Source organism: Stenella coeruleoalba (assembly GCF_951394435.1).
Source record: "Stenella coeruleoalba genome assembly, chromosome: 8".
Taxonomy (NCBI): Eukaryota; Metazoa; Chordata; class Mammalia; order Artiodactyla; family Delphinidae; genus Stenella; species Stenella coeruleoalba.
In genome coordinates this window covers 41,499,726-41,512,509 of record NC_137154.1, presented here as the reverse complement: position 1 = coordinate 41,512,509, position 12,784 = coordinate 41,499,726, and the positions used below count along the sequence as shown (strand labels likewise).

Below are 12,784 nucleotides of genomic sequence, written 5' to 3'. Positions count from 1 at the left end.
TCACTCCTTTGGAAAACATCCCTGAGATCAGAGACAAATTTTGTAAAGTATTCCAAGAAATGTTCAGTAATAGGGATTTTACTGGAATTGGGAAGAAGGTTGGCAGAAGTAGTCTGGAGACCGCAAACCTGAACTTCATTTTAGTCATTCATTATCTCTGCCTGAAGCAGTTGATCAAGATAACGCCCTCACTCCTCCCTCCGTAAGCAAAGGAGACAGACCTGACATCAATCATAATAATAGCTTTTATTTATTAAGTACTTTTATGTGTCAGGCACTTTGTTAGGGGCTGGTGATTTAACACCAGCAACAATAATGACTACCACTACTGAGTATTTACTCTGTGCAAGATGCATGTCGTAAGGACCTTACATGAATTATCCCTACGTGGCAGTGACCCAGCCCCTGAGGACCCATGTGTATTCTTAATTCATTTCGTGGCCTGATCTCTCCCAAGTCCTTCAGTTTCTGAGGTCTCCTTGTCCCTTTTCAGTGAGAACAGGGATCCCAGGCCTTTTCAGCGCTAGACAGCAAACCTACAACTTAGCCAGCTCTAACTTTCTTCCAACAGGCAAACTCCCCAAGGAAAAAGAACAGCAAATGAAGAAACTCATCAGACAGAAAAGAGCAGAGCATCTAAGAGATTCAGGATGGTGTTTCTGGAAATGTTCCACTTTAGGTTTAAAAGGAAACTTTTGAAATGATTAGTAAGTTATTTAGAACCTCAAAATTCTGAAGTTTGAGAAGCTAACATACTGAGAAATTTAATTTAGATTTCCTTAACACGTTCTTTCATGATAAGAGAGCATTCAGTATATCAGTATATAAATGCTATGCAACAGGACTGCCAAATTGCAACACAGAATGGGAGAAATTTGTCATTTTGAAATGCTGAGGGAATTCTTACTAACAGCATTCTCATCTTGTAAAGCTATTATTTTTCTGAACTGTAATATGATTTATAAATCTCTGCTGAGTTTTATACTTCTGAGGGGAACAGACTCGAAATGAAATGTATTTTTTCAGAATATAAAATTCTCTCAGGAGTTGACCAAATGAGGAGTAAAAAGAAACATCTTCTGCAACCAAGTGTTCCAAAGTCTTGGTCTCTGCTGGCATATCTGTGGGTGAATGTTGGCATTCAGAGTTCTGGGCTCAGCTAGACTCTCTTCTCATGCCACACACTTTCCCTGGGTGACATCGGCCACTCTAAAAGCTTTGATCCTGACTTCTGCCCCAGTGACTGCCATATCCATCCTCCCCACCCCTCAAGTCTCTCCTGAGTTACAGGTCCCTGTGTCTAACTACCCCCTACGACCACCATCATGCCCTACAGATAGCTCAATCTCAAACTCTTTCCTTTCCAAACTCTGTTCCTTCTACTTGAATCCCAGGATTGCAATGATACTAACATCTATAGAAATAAGTAAGGTACAGTTCCTGCTCTCAGGAAGCTTATAATCTAGCACAGGAGATAGAAAAGTAAACAGGCAATTATAATACAGGTTAATAAGTGCTGGGTAGGAGAAGCCCAAGTGGCTATGGCTCTCATAAGGAAGAACATCTAGGCAAGACATCAATCTGAAGGAAGTAACGTCTTAGTTGAGTATGAGTTAGGACTGAGAGAGAGAGAGAGAGAGAGAGAGAGAGAGAGAGAGAGAGTGTGTGTGTGTGGTGTATATTGAGGAATCACAAGGAAGGACAGAAGGAATCCCATGGACAGGAGCGCAAGGGTGTGAGATCATGAAGATATAGGATATGGTTTGGGTAGGGTGCTCAGGAGGGACTGGATAGAGATAAAGCCTGATCACCAGGGCCAGATCAGAACAAGCCTTGTATGCCACATTGGATCTGCACAGAGTTTGAAATCCAAAGGGCACGGTCTAGAGGGTTGGCCAAGCTTGGACATGGGGATATATGCTCGTCTTTTCATGGAGAGCTTCAGGTGATCATGACCCAGGCTCCGGGGAGACCCACGGAAGTCTCAGCTCTCCACTGTGTGCTCCGTGAGATGCTAAAATAGATCCCCCCCAAATCAATTCGAGGTTACATTTTATAACAATACGTTCCTCACAGTGCAGTTATACTCTTTATAGGTAATCGTGTTTAGTCCTTACAAGCACTCTGAGCCTCAGACAGACCGTGGACTTTGGCAGTAGGTGGGAGGCGTCAAACCTTGAGCATGTTACTTAACCTCCCTGCATCTCAGTCATCGTCACCTGTAAGATTAGGGTGAAAATAGCCACAAACCCTCATCTTAATCCCTCTGAAAACAAGAGCATTTTGATAAGTTTGCTGAACTTGACCTAAACTGACGTGAAGCTATTTATAAGTTCTGTTTACTCTCGTAGTATGAATATTGTTACATTTTGTGGCAGAATATAGATATGTTTGATCGTGGGGATGTTAATGGCCTATTGTTAATGGTTAATGGATGTTAATGGCCCATCTTAACTTCCTAATATTTGAAAAACTCTGAATTCAAAAACACATCTAGCCCAAGTGTTTTGATAAAGAGCTTGAGGATGTGTAGTACATGTAAAGCAGAAGGTATGTAAGATAATGTACATGAAGGGCCTCCCTAGCACAGTGACTAGCATGTAATAAGGGCTCAGAAATTAAAACTGTTATCAAAAAGAGGGCCAACTTGACTTTATAAAACAAGGCATGAAAGAAATAGAAATATCTTAAAGGAAATATGGCCCCTCAAATATTTATAATGATAGTTTTGGAAAATCTGGGGGTGATTTAATTTTTCTAAGCATCGTCATGTCTTTATATCATAGGGTTTGCCATTATTCTCCCACTCACAGCAGGAGGAAGAAAATTCAGAGTATTTGTTACCAGTGCTAGCAAAGACAGGTGATGGGAGATTCTGGGAGAGGAAACAGCACAGGTAAGGGAGTGGTGGAGTGAAAGAGGTGTTCAGACAAGGGGGATAAACTTTGCATAGCCTAGAACCCAGGGAGCATGGCACAAAATGCCAACAAAGCCAGGGTAGTGTTTGGGGGAGGTTTTTATGAAGAGCCTTGAATACCATGGTAAGTTTGTACTTTATCCTGTAGTTCAGGTGTTTTGTTTGTTTGTTTTTTGGCCACCTGGCATGCAGGATCCTAGTTCCCCGACCAGGGATTGAACCCATGCCCCCTGCAGTGGAAGCACAGAGTCCCAACCGCTGGACCGCCAGGGAAGTCCCAGATCAGGTGTTTTCAAACCATTTTATCAAGAGACTTTTATTGAAACAAAATTTGATTTGCGTGGGAGCTCCGTGTGCTGCAGCCACATAGCAATCCGTTTTTATTCTGTGGTCCAAAGGCTCTTTCTTTTTTTTTTTTTGCGGTATGCGGGCCTCTCACTGTTGTGGCCTCTCCTGTTGCGGAGCACAGGCTCCGGACGTGCAGGCTCAGCGGCCACGGCTCACGGGCCCAGCCGCTCCACGGCATGTGGGATCTTCCCGGACCGGGGCACGAACCTGCGTCCCCTGCATCGGCAGGCAGACTCTCAACCACTGCGCCACCAGGGAAGCCCCCAAAGGCTCTTTTAAAAGGGCAGAACTGATCATCTCACTCCTCATGGCACATTCCCCAAGGACTTCTCATCAAGCTGGGAGTAAAATGCCATCTCCCTGCAGGCTCTGGGCGATGTGGCCCTGTCCACCTCCCCAGCTCATCTCACACCTCCCTGGCTTAGCACTCGTGGGTTCTCCAGTGAGCTGCAGCCCTCCCCACCTCAAGGATCTTACAAAGCATGCCCTCTCCTTTGCTTCTCCATCCCACTTGCCTAATTAGCTTCTAGTCATTCAAATCTAAGCTCAGCCACTTTTTCTGGGAGGAACCTTTCCTGGCTTGGTCAGGAACCCTTGTGATACACTCTCCCACACCCTGTGGATGTCTCCATTCATTAACTGAGGGTTTAGTTGTTCGATGCTTTCTCCCCACTATTCTGTCAACTTTGAGAATGGGAAGTGGCCCCGTTTGTCTTGTTCATGACAGTGTCCCTGGCCAATGCCTGGTCGCTAAGCACACCTCCAGCAATTATTTGTTGAAAATACACCAGCAAATACAACAGGAAGACAAATGGGAGAGGGGGCTGCTTTGGGTTGAAATGAGGTTGGAACCTTTGTTTGAAGCAAGAACGTGGGGCCTGGGATACTTCCCACTAGGCCTACTCCTTGCCCTCCACAGGGGTCCCTGAGGCAATTTCACTGGGGAACATTCTGGAAGCACTGTGGTGGGTGATGGGATACTCCAACTAACAGAAGGCTTTGTTATTTGGCTTTGAGGCGAGTGTTCTCCAGAGTGTTCTCTTGGCCCAAAGAAACATTCTGCTTGATGGTCAACAGAACGGATAAATAATCATAGTAGCTTGTGTCAATAGGAAGTACATTTCATTCAGTTATTTCAACATCTCCTCTCTTGGGTGGGGAAAGACTGTAAAAGACATTAATAGGCTGGCCTCAATTTTACTTTTTTGTGAAAGACTGAGTGTACAGTAGACATTTCTTTGGAAAGTCGTTTTGGCCTAGGCCCAGACCATCGAGAGAGCCACCTCTGTGCTCTGCATGCAGATCTATGCACACTTGGGCCCATTCCTGGGTCTGCGATCATGTGACACAGGGCAGCTTGTGTGACTATCCCTGGTTCAGTGTGGTCAGCTGTGATAACGTCGAGGGCTCCCTTTATCTGTTAAACAGGGAAAATCAAAGTGAAAATTACCTTTTGATTGGGTAACATTGCTGAAGAAAATCCATAGAAATGGCTCAGGATCCACCGGCACCATCTCAGTGTTGTGGTGTGGACTTTCAAATTGCTGGAACGCTGGGTTTCAGGCCTCTTCAAGGCCAGCTGAAAATAAACTGCAGAGTCGTATGTCTGTGCAATCCTAGACTAAAGAGAAAATATATGCTGGCCAAAAGCAAGTCATTTTTCAACCTCAAAATATTCTTTCCAAATTCTAAGATCCTATGTTTGACATGTTTAAGAGGGAGACATAACAGCTGAAGTTGTCTTTGTTCAGAGCGTAGGAGATAGTTTCGTCTAGTCTTTCAGGAAAGATAGAGAATGACATTTTCAGAACAAATCAAAATATATTTTTAGGGTTTTATTTTCCCCTTCAGGAAGAGAAATTGACATGCTTTCCTGATTTGAATTTATTTGATCTATAAATGGCCTCAATAATTTGATATGAAACTAGAGTAAATGAACCACTGAGAAAAGTTATTGAAAATGCTGTTAGTTCACCTCCCTACCTTAATAATAATATGAGCGCCACCAACACCACCGCCATGACTAATATTTATTGAGTGGTTTCTAGCTGTATGCTGAACTCTTGACGTACATTTTCTTATTTAGTTCTCATAGCAATCCTGGGAGGTAGATATTATTCTTAATGCCAGTTTTCCAATGAGGAAACTGAGTCACAGAGTGTTGGGGGCACTCCCCCAAAGCCACACAGCTGTAGGTGGACAAGCTGGGATCTGACATTCTCCAGACTTGCCCTCCTCACCATGTGCTTGTGTCCTCTCTCCCCACAGGGCTAGCATCGTACAGAAACGCATCATTTATTTTCAAGATGAGGGCTCTCTGACCAAGAAACTTTGTGAACAAGGTAAGGATTTGTGGACGTGTGGGTGAGAGAGGGCTAGAGACATGGAAGGGGGCTCATTGAGTCCAAGCATTCAGCTGCAGGAATTAAGGCAGTTGGGCTTTCTGAGCTCCTCTGGGTTTTGTGTCCTCACGTAGCTCCAGTTTTTAATCTGGCTGTGTGCTGTGGGTAATTGGATCTGCCTTAAACTCTAATTACTCAGCTTGATTCCCTGGGTAGGAGATATGTACCTTATATTGGTGTCGTCGTCTCCTTATTTTTGTGAAACAGTGATTATTCTGAAGAGGTTCCTTGGAATAATTCACAGGACTTAATTAAGGAACGCACCATTGTGTACGTTTAAAAAGTCTGTTAACAGTTGTCTGGAGTAATCACCAGCAGGAACTTTTGGGGCACCCAGGCAGGAAGGGGGGGATTTTCTCTAGGGAAATGGGGATGTCCAGGGGTCATTGACGTTGTGATCTCACCTCATTCAAGGATCTCGTCCTTGGATGTGCAGGCTCATCAACTCCCTCTCCTTGAACGTGTTCTAACAAAGCTTATAGGGACCAAGTAGATGGAGGAGGTTGGAGCAGAGTCCTGGATTCAGATTCAGCTGACTTTCAAATCCTGCCTCTGCCCTTCCTTGTCATGCAACTTTTTTTTTTTTTTTTTTTTGCGGTACGCGGGCCTCTCACTGTTGTGGCCTCTCCGGTTGCGGAGCACAGGCTCCGGACGCGCAGGCTCAGCGGCCACGGCTCACGGGCCCAGCCGCTCCGCGGCATGTGGGATCTTCCCGGACCGGGGCACGAACCCATGTCCCCTGCGTCGGCAGGCGGACTCTCAACCACTGCGCCACCAGGGAAGCCCTCATCATGCAACTTAATGTATGTAAAATAGTACCGTGCCTCCTTGGTACATAGTAAATATATATATTGATATGTATATTGATATGTACACATACATATATACACACATACATATACACACTTATATACACACATACATACATATATACACATACATATATATATTATATATGTGTATGTGTTAGCTATTGTTATCTACAGCCCAAAGCTTATTTATTAATCTACCATGAAAAATTAAAGTTTGAAACATCCAAATGTGTTTAGAAGTCATTAGAGAACTAAATAAATATGGAAAATGTTCTGAAATTATACATCTTCACTCTTTCATTTCTATTAATTTGTGCAGACTTTTTTTTTTACATTTAGATCAATTTGCGTTTTCAGAAGAAATCATTCTGTTTCCAGCAAATTGTAAGCTACTAAGAAAAAGAAAAGTTGATAAAGGTCTTCTGGGAAAATAATAATAAGAGCTATTTTCTTTTAGTGCCCGCTACATGCCAGGCACCATTCTAAGCACTTCACATGCCTTAATCATGTAATCTGCATAACAATCCTATATGGTAAAGACTATTATATCATACCTATTTTATAAATGAGAAGCCTGAGACATGAAAAGTTTAAAGAGCTCACTCAGCATGATACACCTAGTGGGGGAGATCAGAGTTTGGACCTAGGAGCCATTGCCCTAACCACTGCCTTTCTATCAGAGTGTCTACCTCCCAATTCAGTAGCTTGGATTGTTACTTTGAGTAGATCAAAGCATAGGTCTCCCTATAGATGAGCTGGAGCAGAAACTAGGTCCTATGTGGAGGACTTCTTGGAGAGCATGGAAGGAGCTAAAGGGGAGAGAGTTGGCTGCCCTGCATTAGTGTCATGCCTGCCAAAGGCGCCAGAGAGCTGCAACCTGTGGGCCAGCGCCCTGGGCAGTTTCCAGGTGGGCATCACCATGCATGGCTGTTGAGGCTTTCCTGTATTTCATAGTCCACAGATTCACTTAGCCTTTCCCCAGATCCAGAACTTCTCAACTCTTGAGGCTCTTGGTTCCTAATGGACAAATCCCATCCCTGCCCAGCCTCCATGAGATGACATCCAGTTCCTGTGGGTTAGAGTTGTGGCTATTCTAGCTCACCTCTTGGTTGGCTAATCATGGCCACTGTGGTGAGGTTTTGTTAGTTTGACTGTCAGAGGACAGCCTTATTTCCCAGATTCGAGGGTACCTAGAAGACGCTTCACTGTCAGCCCCATGTACTGACAGCAACCATCAGCTAAATTGCACTTTCCAAAGCCTCAGTCCTGATGTTGTGAAAGCCTTGTCTAAGCTATGAATATGCTAACATTCTGCGGATACAGTGTCAATAAAATGACCTTGCAAATCTCTATTGGTTACCACTTCTGAAGCAGAGATCCTATCAAAATGACTAAGCACGAATCTGTATAAGAAGACCTCTTTCCAACAGCAACTTTGTGGACAAAAAAAGACCCGGCAGGACCTGGGCGATAGGATCATTAGGTGCTGTTGTATATGATCCCTGGAGACAGCAGACCCATGAGGAAATCCATCAGTTAGCAAAGCAGATCCTGTACAGAAAGTCTTTAAGATATAAGCATAGAGCAAAGGGATTTTTCTTAAATGTGTATGCCCACTTGATTATCTCCAGCTCTTTCATTAAGGTATTCATACTCTTTGTTAAGTCAAATCAAATCTATCAAGGAAAGGAAGAGAGAAACTAGTGTCTATTTTTTTTTCCCCCGTTGAAGCTATTTATCCATAGGGGAAAATTAAGAATTGCACAGATTAAAAGCAATGGCAATCGTTATTTTTTAAAAGCAACATAAAACATTAAGCTACTTACATTTAAAAACAGAGGAACATAAAATATTCCAAAAGGTGACCTATAATAAACAAATGCACACATATACTCACTTTAATACCATGTCATAGACAATTAAGGGAGAGAGACAAAGAGAGGAAAAGATGAAGGGAAAATCAGAGATGAGAGGAAAATGTGGGCAGAGAAGGGATCATGAGAAAAAGAAGACAAGGGAAGAAGAGCAAAGAATAAAGGATGACAGTAGAAAAGAAAACTGATGGATTAAGAGTAGAAATGAGGGGGAGGGGACAGCTTGGGAGATGCTGCAGGGCCTGCAATTACCTGTATTGGGCAAGCCCTGCACTGTTAGGAGAAGAGGGGTAAGTTAACACTTGTTATCACTTCCCTTCGAAAACCTGATTCATTTTCAGTGGGCTTTTTCTCAGTAGGAAACAGTTATGTCTGTTTTTATTTTCAAACTTAGAAATTTATTTTTTAAATGGAAGCTTATTTTCCTTTGGAATTCCAAAAGGTTTATTATAAGTGCATTCCCTTGAACCCCTGGGCGCATCTTTAAGTTCACTACTTATATCTGAGAGCCCTTTTGATAAGGTAAAGCTACCAGTTTGCCTTATTTTGGTTTTTTGAGAGATTATTGCTGCCTCCTTTACAGCACTGAGTAGTTACAATTGAAACCCCAGCATGTATCTCTTAGCTCTGAATTCCTTTCTCAAAACTAATTTAGTTTTTTTTTAACAATGTAGGTGATCATAATGGAAATGTGAAAAGGAAGAACCTTCAGGAGTTACTCATATACGCTACCTTTCCTGAAATATAGTCAACAGGGCTTGTCCCTTAAGTATCAAAGTGGCTCACACAGGCATCAGATCTGGACTTCGTGTACATGAGGCAGTGGGAAGATTTCTCCTAACACAAACAACGCTCTAGCCTCTTCCTAGTGTACAAAAAGTAGGCAAACAATGATCTCTGTTTGGGGTGCCGTCAGATCTCTTCTTTAGAGATTCTGGAGCCATGTAGGGAGGTAATTTTTCAAATGTACCATTCTTCATTTGAAAAAGCAAAAAGAGAAACACACACCAATTTCTCTCATTGGTGTTTATGCAGACCTATCCAGCAGGAGGTCTCTCCCGCAGTGATATAGTGTAGAGGTTAAGAGCATGGGCTGTGGACTCAAAAAGACCTGAGCTCCAGTTCTGCCTACACCACTTACTAACCCTGTGGCCTTGGACTGGTCACCTAATGTGCCTCAGTTTCATGATCTATAAAATGGGGTTAACCAAAGTCCTGACCTCCTAGGTTTGTCAGGATCAAATGGGACAATATATGGAAAGGGATCAGCACGTATGAAGACTCTATACAATATAGTTCTTATTACAATATCCCATACTTTTGTCTCCATCCTCAAACCCAGAATTCGCTTCTTCCACCCATCACTGGTTTTGCATATTCAAACCAAATGAACCCAGTGAATTCCATAAGGAAGACTTGTAAAATGCTCTTCCTAACACTCAAAAAGATTTTTATACTCTTTGTTGCTGCTCTTTATATAATAGTTAAGAATAAATGTCCAACTTGCAAAAAGAGAGAGAACATTTATGTTAATACTTCCAGAGGAAGCAAAGAAAAAGCAATTGCAGCAAGTTGCATCTGTAGACATTGTTTCATCTTGCAGGAAGCAGAACAGACCAAAAGCAACAATGCACAGTTAGGGGTGTGGGCTTGACAGTCGGAAATACTGAATTTATTCATGTAATCTTTCTCCACTTATCAGCTATTCGCAGTTAAAAGTGGGGGCGGATTGGGAATCTTGAGTTTTTCCCGGCTGCTTCTATGCTCAGAAGTAAACCTGAATTTATGGACTTATTCCCAAACCCCCAACGCTCCCAGTAAACTCTCTGAAAGCTTGATAAGAAGTGACGTGACTATACATGCATATCTTTTTAGAAATAATTTTCAGCAGTTCTTCACATCCCTCTGCTTGTTCTCATTTCTCTCCTTCAAAGCTTTTTCTGGTCCTGGCAATTTGGCCCCAGAGAATATTCCTTAGAGAAAACACACACAGGCATATTCCTCTTAAAATTTGGTGGAGAAATCCTGTTGTGGGAGGGGTGGGGAAGGAGATTTGGACCCAGAAAATATATCAAGATGGACCCCCATCCCAAATATTCTACCTTATTGGTCCCATAGGTCTCCTCACATTATTAGAACAAAAGTTCTGATGTTTTTTTAATTTGCAAAATATATAGTTATCACCCTTAGAGGTATATAAAATCCTTTATAGCTGGACCTGATTCTGAGTTATTAATCGGTGAAAACTGTACCTCATCTTCTTTTCCCAAGCCTTCAAGACAGAACGAGACCGAGATGGTGCTGTCCTATAAATGACTCACCGCTGCTTCCTAACTTGGTGACTTTCCTGACTCTTTCAGACTCCACGTTTGACGGGGTGACTGACAAGCCAATCCTAGACTGCTGCGCCTGTGGAACTGCCAAGTACAGGCTTACATTTTATGGGAACTGGTCTGAGAAGACACACCCAAAGGATTACCCTCGTGAGTAGAACAGCTTCCTTATGGGTTGGGGGAGAGGGTATTGCAAAGTTCTGGTTGTGGGATATACTAGCTTCTCCTTCTTACCAATCAATGCCTTCATGAAACACATTCCAAGAAAGCGAATTCATCGAGACAGGCAGATATAATAGTCGGATGCTTTCAGCTTCTTTGCAGAGCATTGGTCTAAGTGTTTTCTTATCTGTGATTTTAAAAAATATTCCTGAGGTCATGCTGCTTCTCTTCAGGTCAGGTATTTGGTAACCTCAGTGCTCCTGAAGTGGCTCTGTCCATACAACCAGCCTATTTGTTCTGGAAAGAACTGGCAAAAGGGACCACCTGCTCTTGACTGCGCAGGCCAAGGTCAACAAATACTCAACGTCCTCAACCATAGCGTGTATTGGTAATATATCAGGTACCGCCTTAGAATCCTTATTACACCATGCTCCAGGTAGCCAGTACGAATCCAGGAGAGCTGTCAGGCAGCCCCAAACTTGCTGTTTTAGAGTAAATCCTTAATCAGGACCCTACCAACCCCCTTTTATCAAACAGTTGTCTCATCAGATGCCTAACATGTGGCAGACACTGTGCTAAACACTAGGGATATGAGAGTGAATAAAAAAGACACAACCCATGTTCTCATGCAACTCAGAGATTAATGGGGAGACAGACACTAATTAAATAATCACACAAATGATATGAAAATTATAACTGTGAATAGTGAGCTTACTGAGTGGTAAGCAGTTTTACATAGGTTGTCATTTCATCCTCAAAATAACCTTTTGTGGGCTTTTGTGAATGAGCTCACTGGAGATCACAGAGACATCACGATTTGCCCCTAGTCCAACGTAAGTACAATCGTCCCTTGGCGTTCGAGGGGGATTGGTTCCAGGACTCCTGCAGATACCAAAATCCGTGGATGCTCAATCCCGTATATGTGAAATGACGTAGTGTTTGCATAAAACATAGGTAGATCCTCCCGTATACTTTGTCATCTCTAGATTATTTATAATACCTAGTACCATGTAAATAGTTGTAAATACAGTGTAAATGTTAGGTCAGTAGTTATTGTGTGGAAAATTCAAGTTTTGTTTTTTGAGACTTTATGGAATTTTTTTTTCAAATATTTATGACCCGTTGTTGGTTGAATCTGCAGATGCAGAACCCTCAGAATGAATGGCTAATGGTAGTGGATCCAAGGGGCAGAAGGGGTTTGTCAGGCTCCTTGTCCTGCCTTTCATTTGGATTGCCTTTGAGACCCAGTGTAGCCCATTCTTTCTAACTGTGGGTGGCAGGATGTCCATGTGTGGCACTGAGCGTGTTTTGGTTCATTGTGTGTTTTAGTCTTGTTCACTTCACTTTGGAGTTGCCGCAGCTGGGAGAGAACAGGGAGGCTGGAGAAAGAAACTAAAAAGAGGGTTTTGGGTCAGCCCCAAAGGGAGGGGGGCAAAGGGTACGTGGTTGGGACTTAAGAAGACCCAGTCTAGACCATAACCTCCATGGTCCCCAAACAGCCCACCCAGAGGGGACTCCATTTCTTGGCAGATCAAGAACCTTATTGTTTAATTTTAGCCACATGTAATCAAGGCTGGAGATCTTAGAAGCCTCATATTAGTTCATTCTTCTGACTCTGGTATTCAGCTTGATCTACTTCAGCTGATGTGGGAGACCTGTGTGAACAAACTTGGACTCTCTGCCTGGAGAGGAAAAAACCACTTGGAACAAGCATGATGGAAAAAATTTCCTCTAGTGCCTCCCATCCACTAACCCAGAGGAAAGAAAATGTTAGGGGCCTATTACTCATCTTTTGTAATCCTAAGGCGTTTCTTGCTCTTTTCTGTTCTGACACTGTTATTTCCCAGAATTTTTTTAAGGGTACAGACCATTGTTTCTGGGTCTTTAGGCCAAATCAAGTACAAAGCTATACAGAATTTCTGCGGAGTTGTTGGGA

The 12,784-nt window shown here is 42.8% G+C and overlaps 1 protein-coding gene across 3 annotated transcripts in view; it reads left to right on the top strand.

The window, feature by feature from the left end:
* The window catches only part of SPON1 (spondin 1), a 312,023-nt gene that overhangs the window by 147,789 nt on the left and 151,450 nt on the right, over positions 1-12,784 (top strand). For all 3 annotated transcript variants that reach the window (XM_079928893.1, XM_079928891.1, XM_079928892.1), the window contains 2 exons: positions 5,534-5,607; positions 10,714-10,836. In XM_079928893.1, the coding sequence (XP_079785019.1) occupies positions 5,534-5,607; positions 10,714-10,836 (197 nt within the window). The remainder of the gene's footprint in view (positions 1-5,533; positions 5,608-10,713; positions 10,837-12,784) is intronic.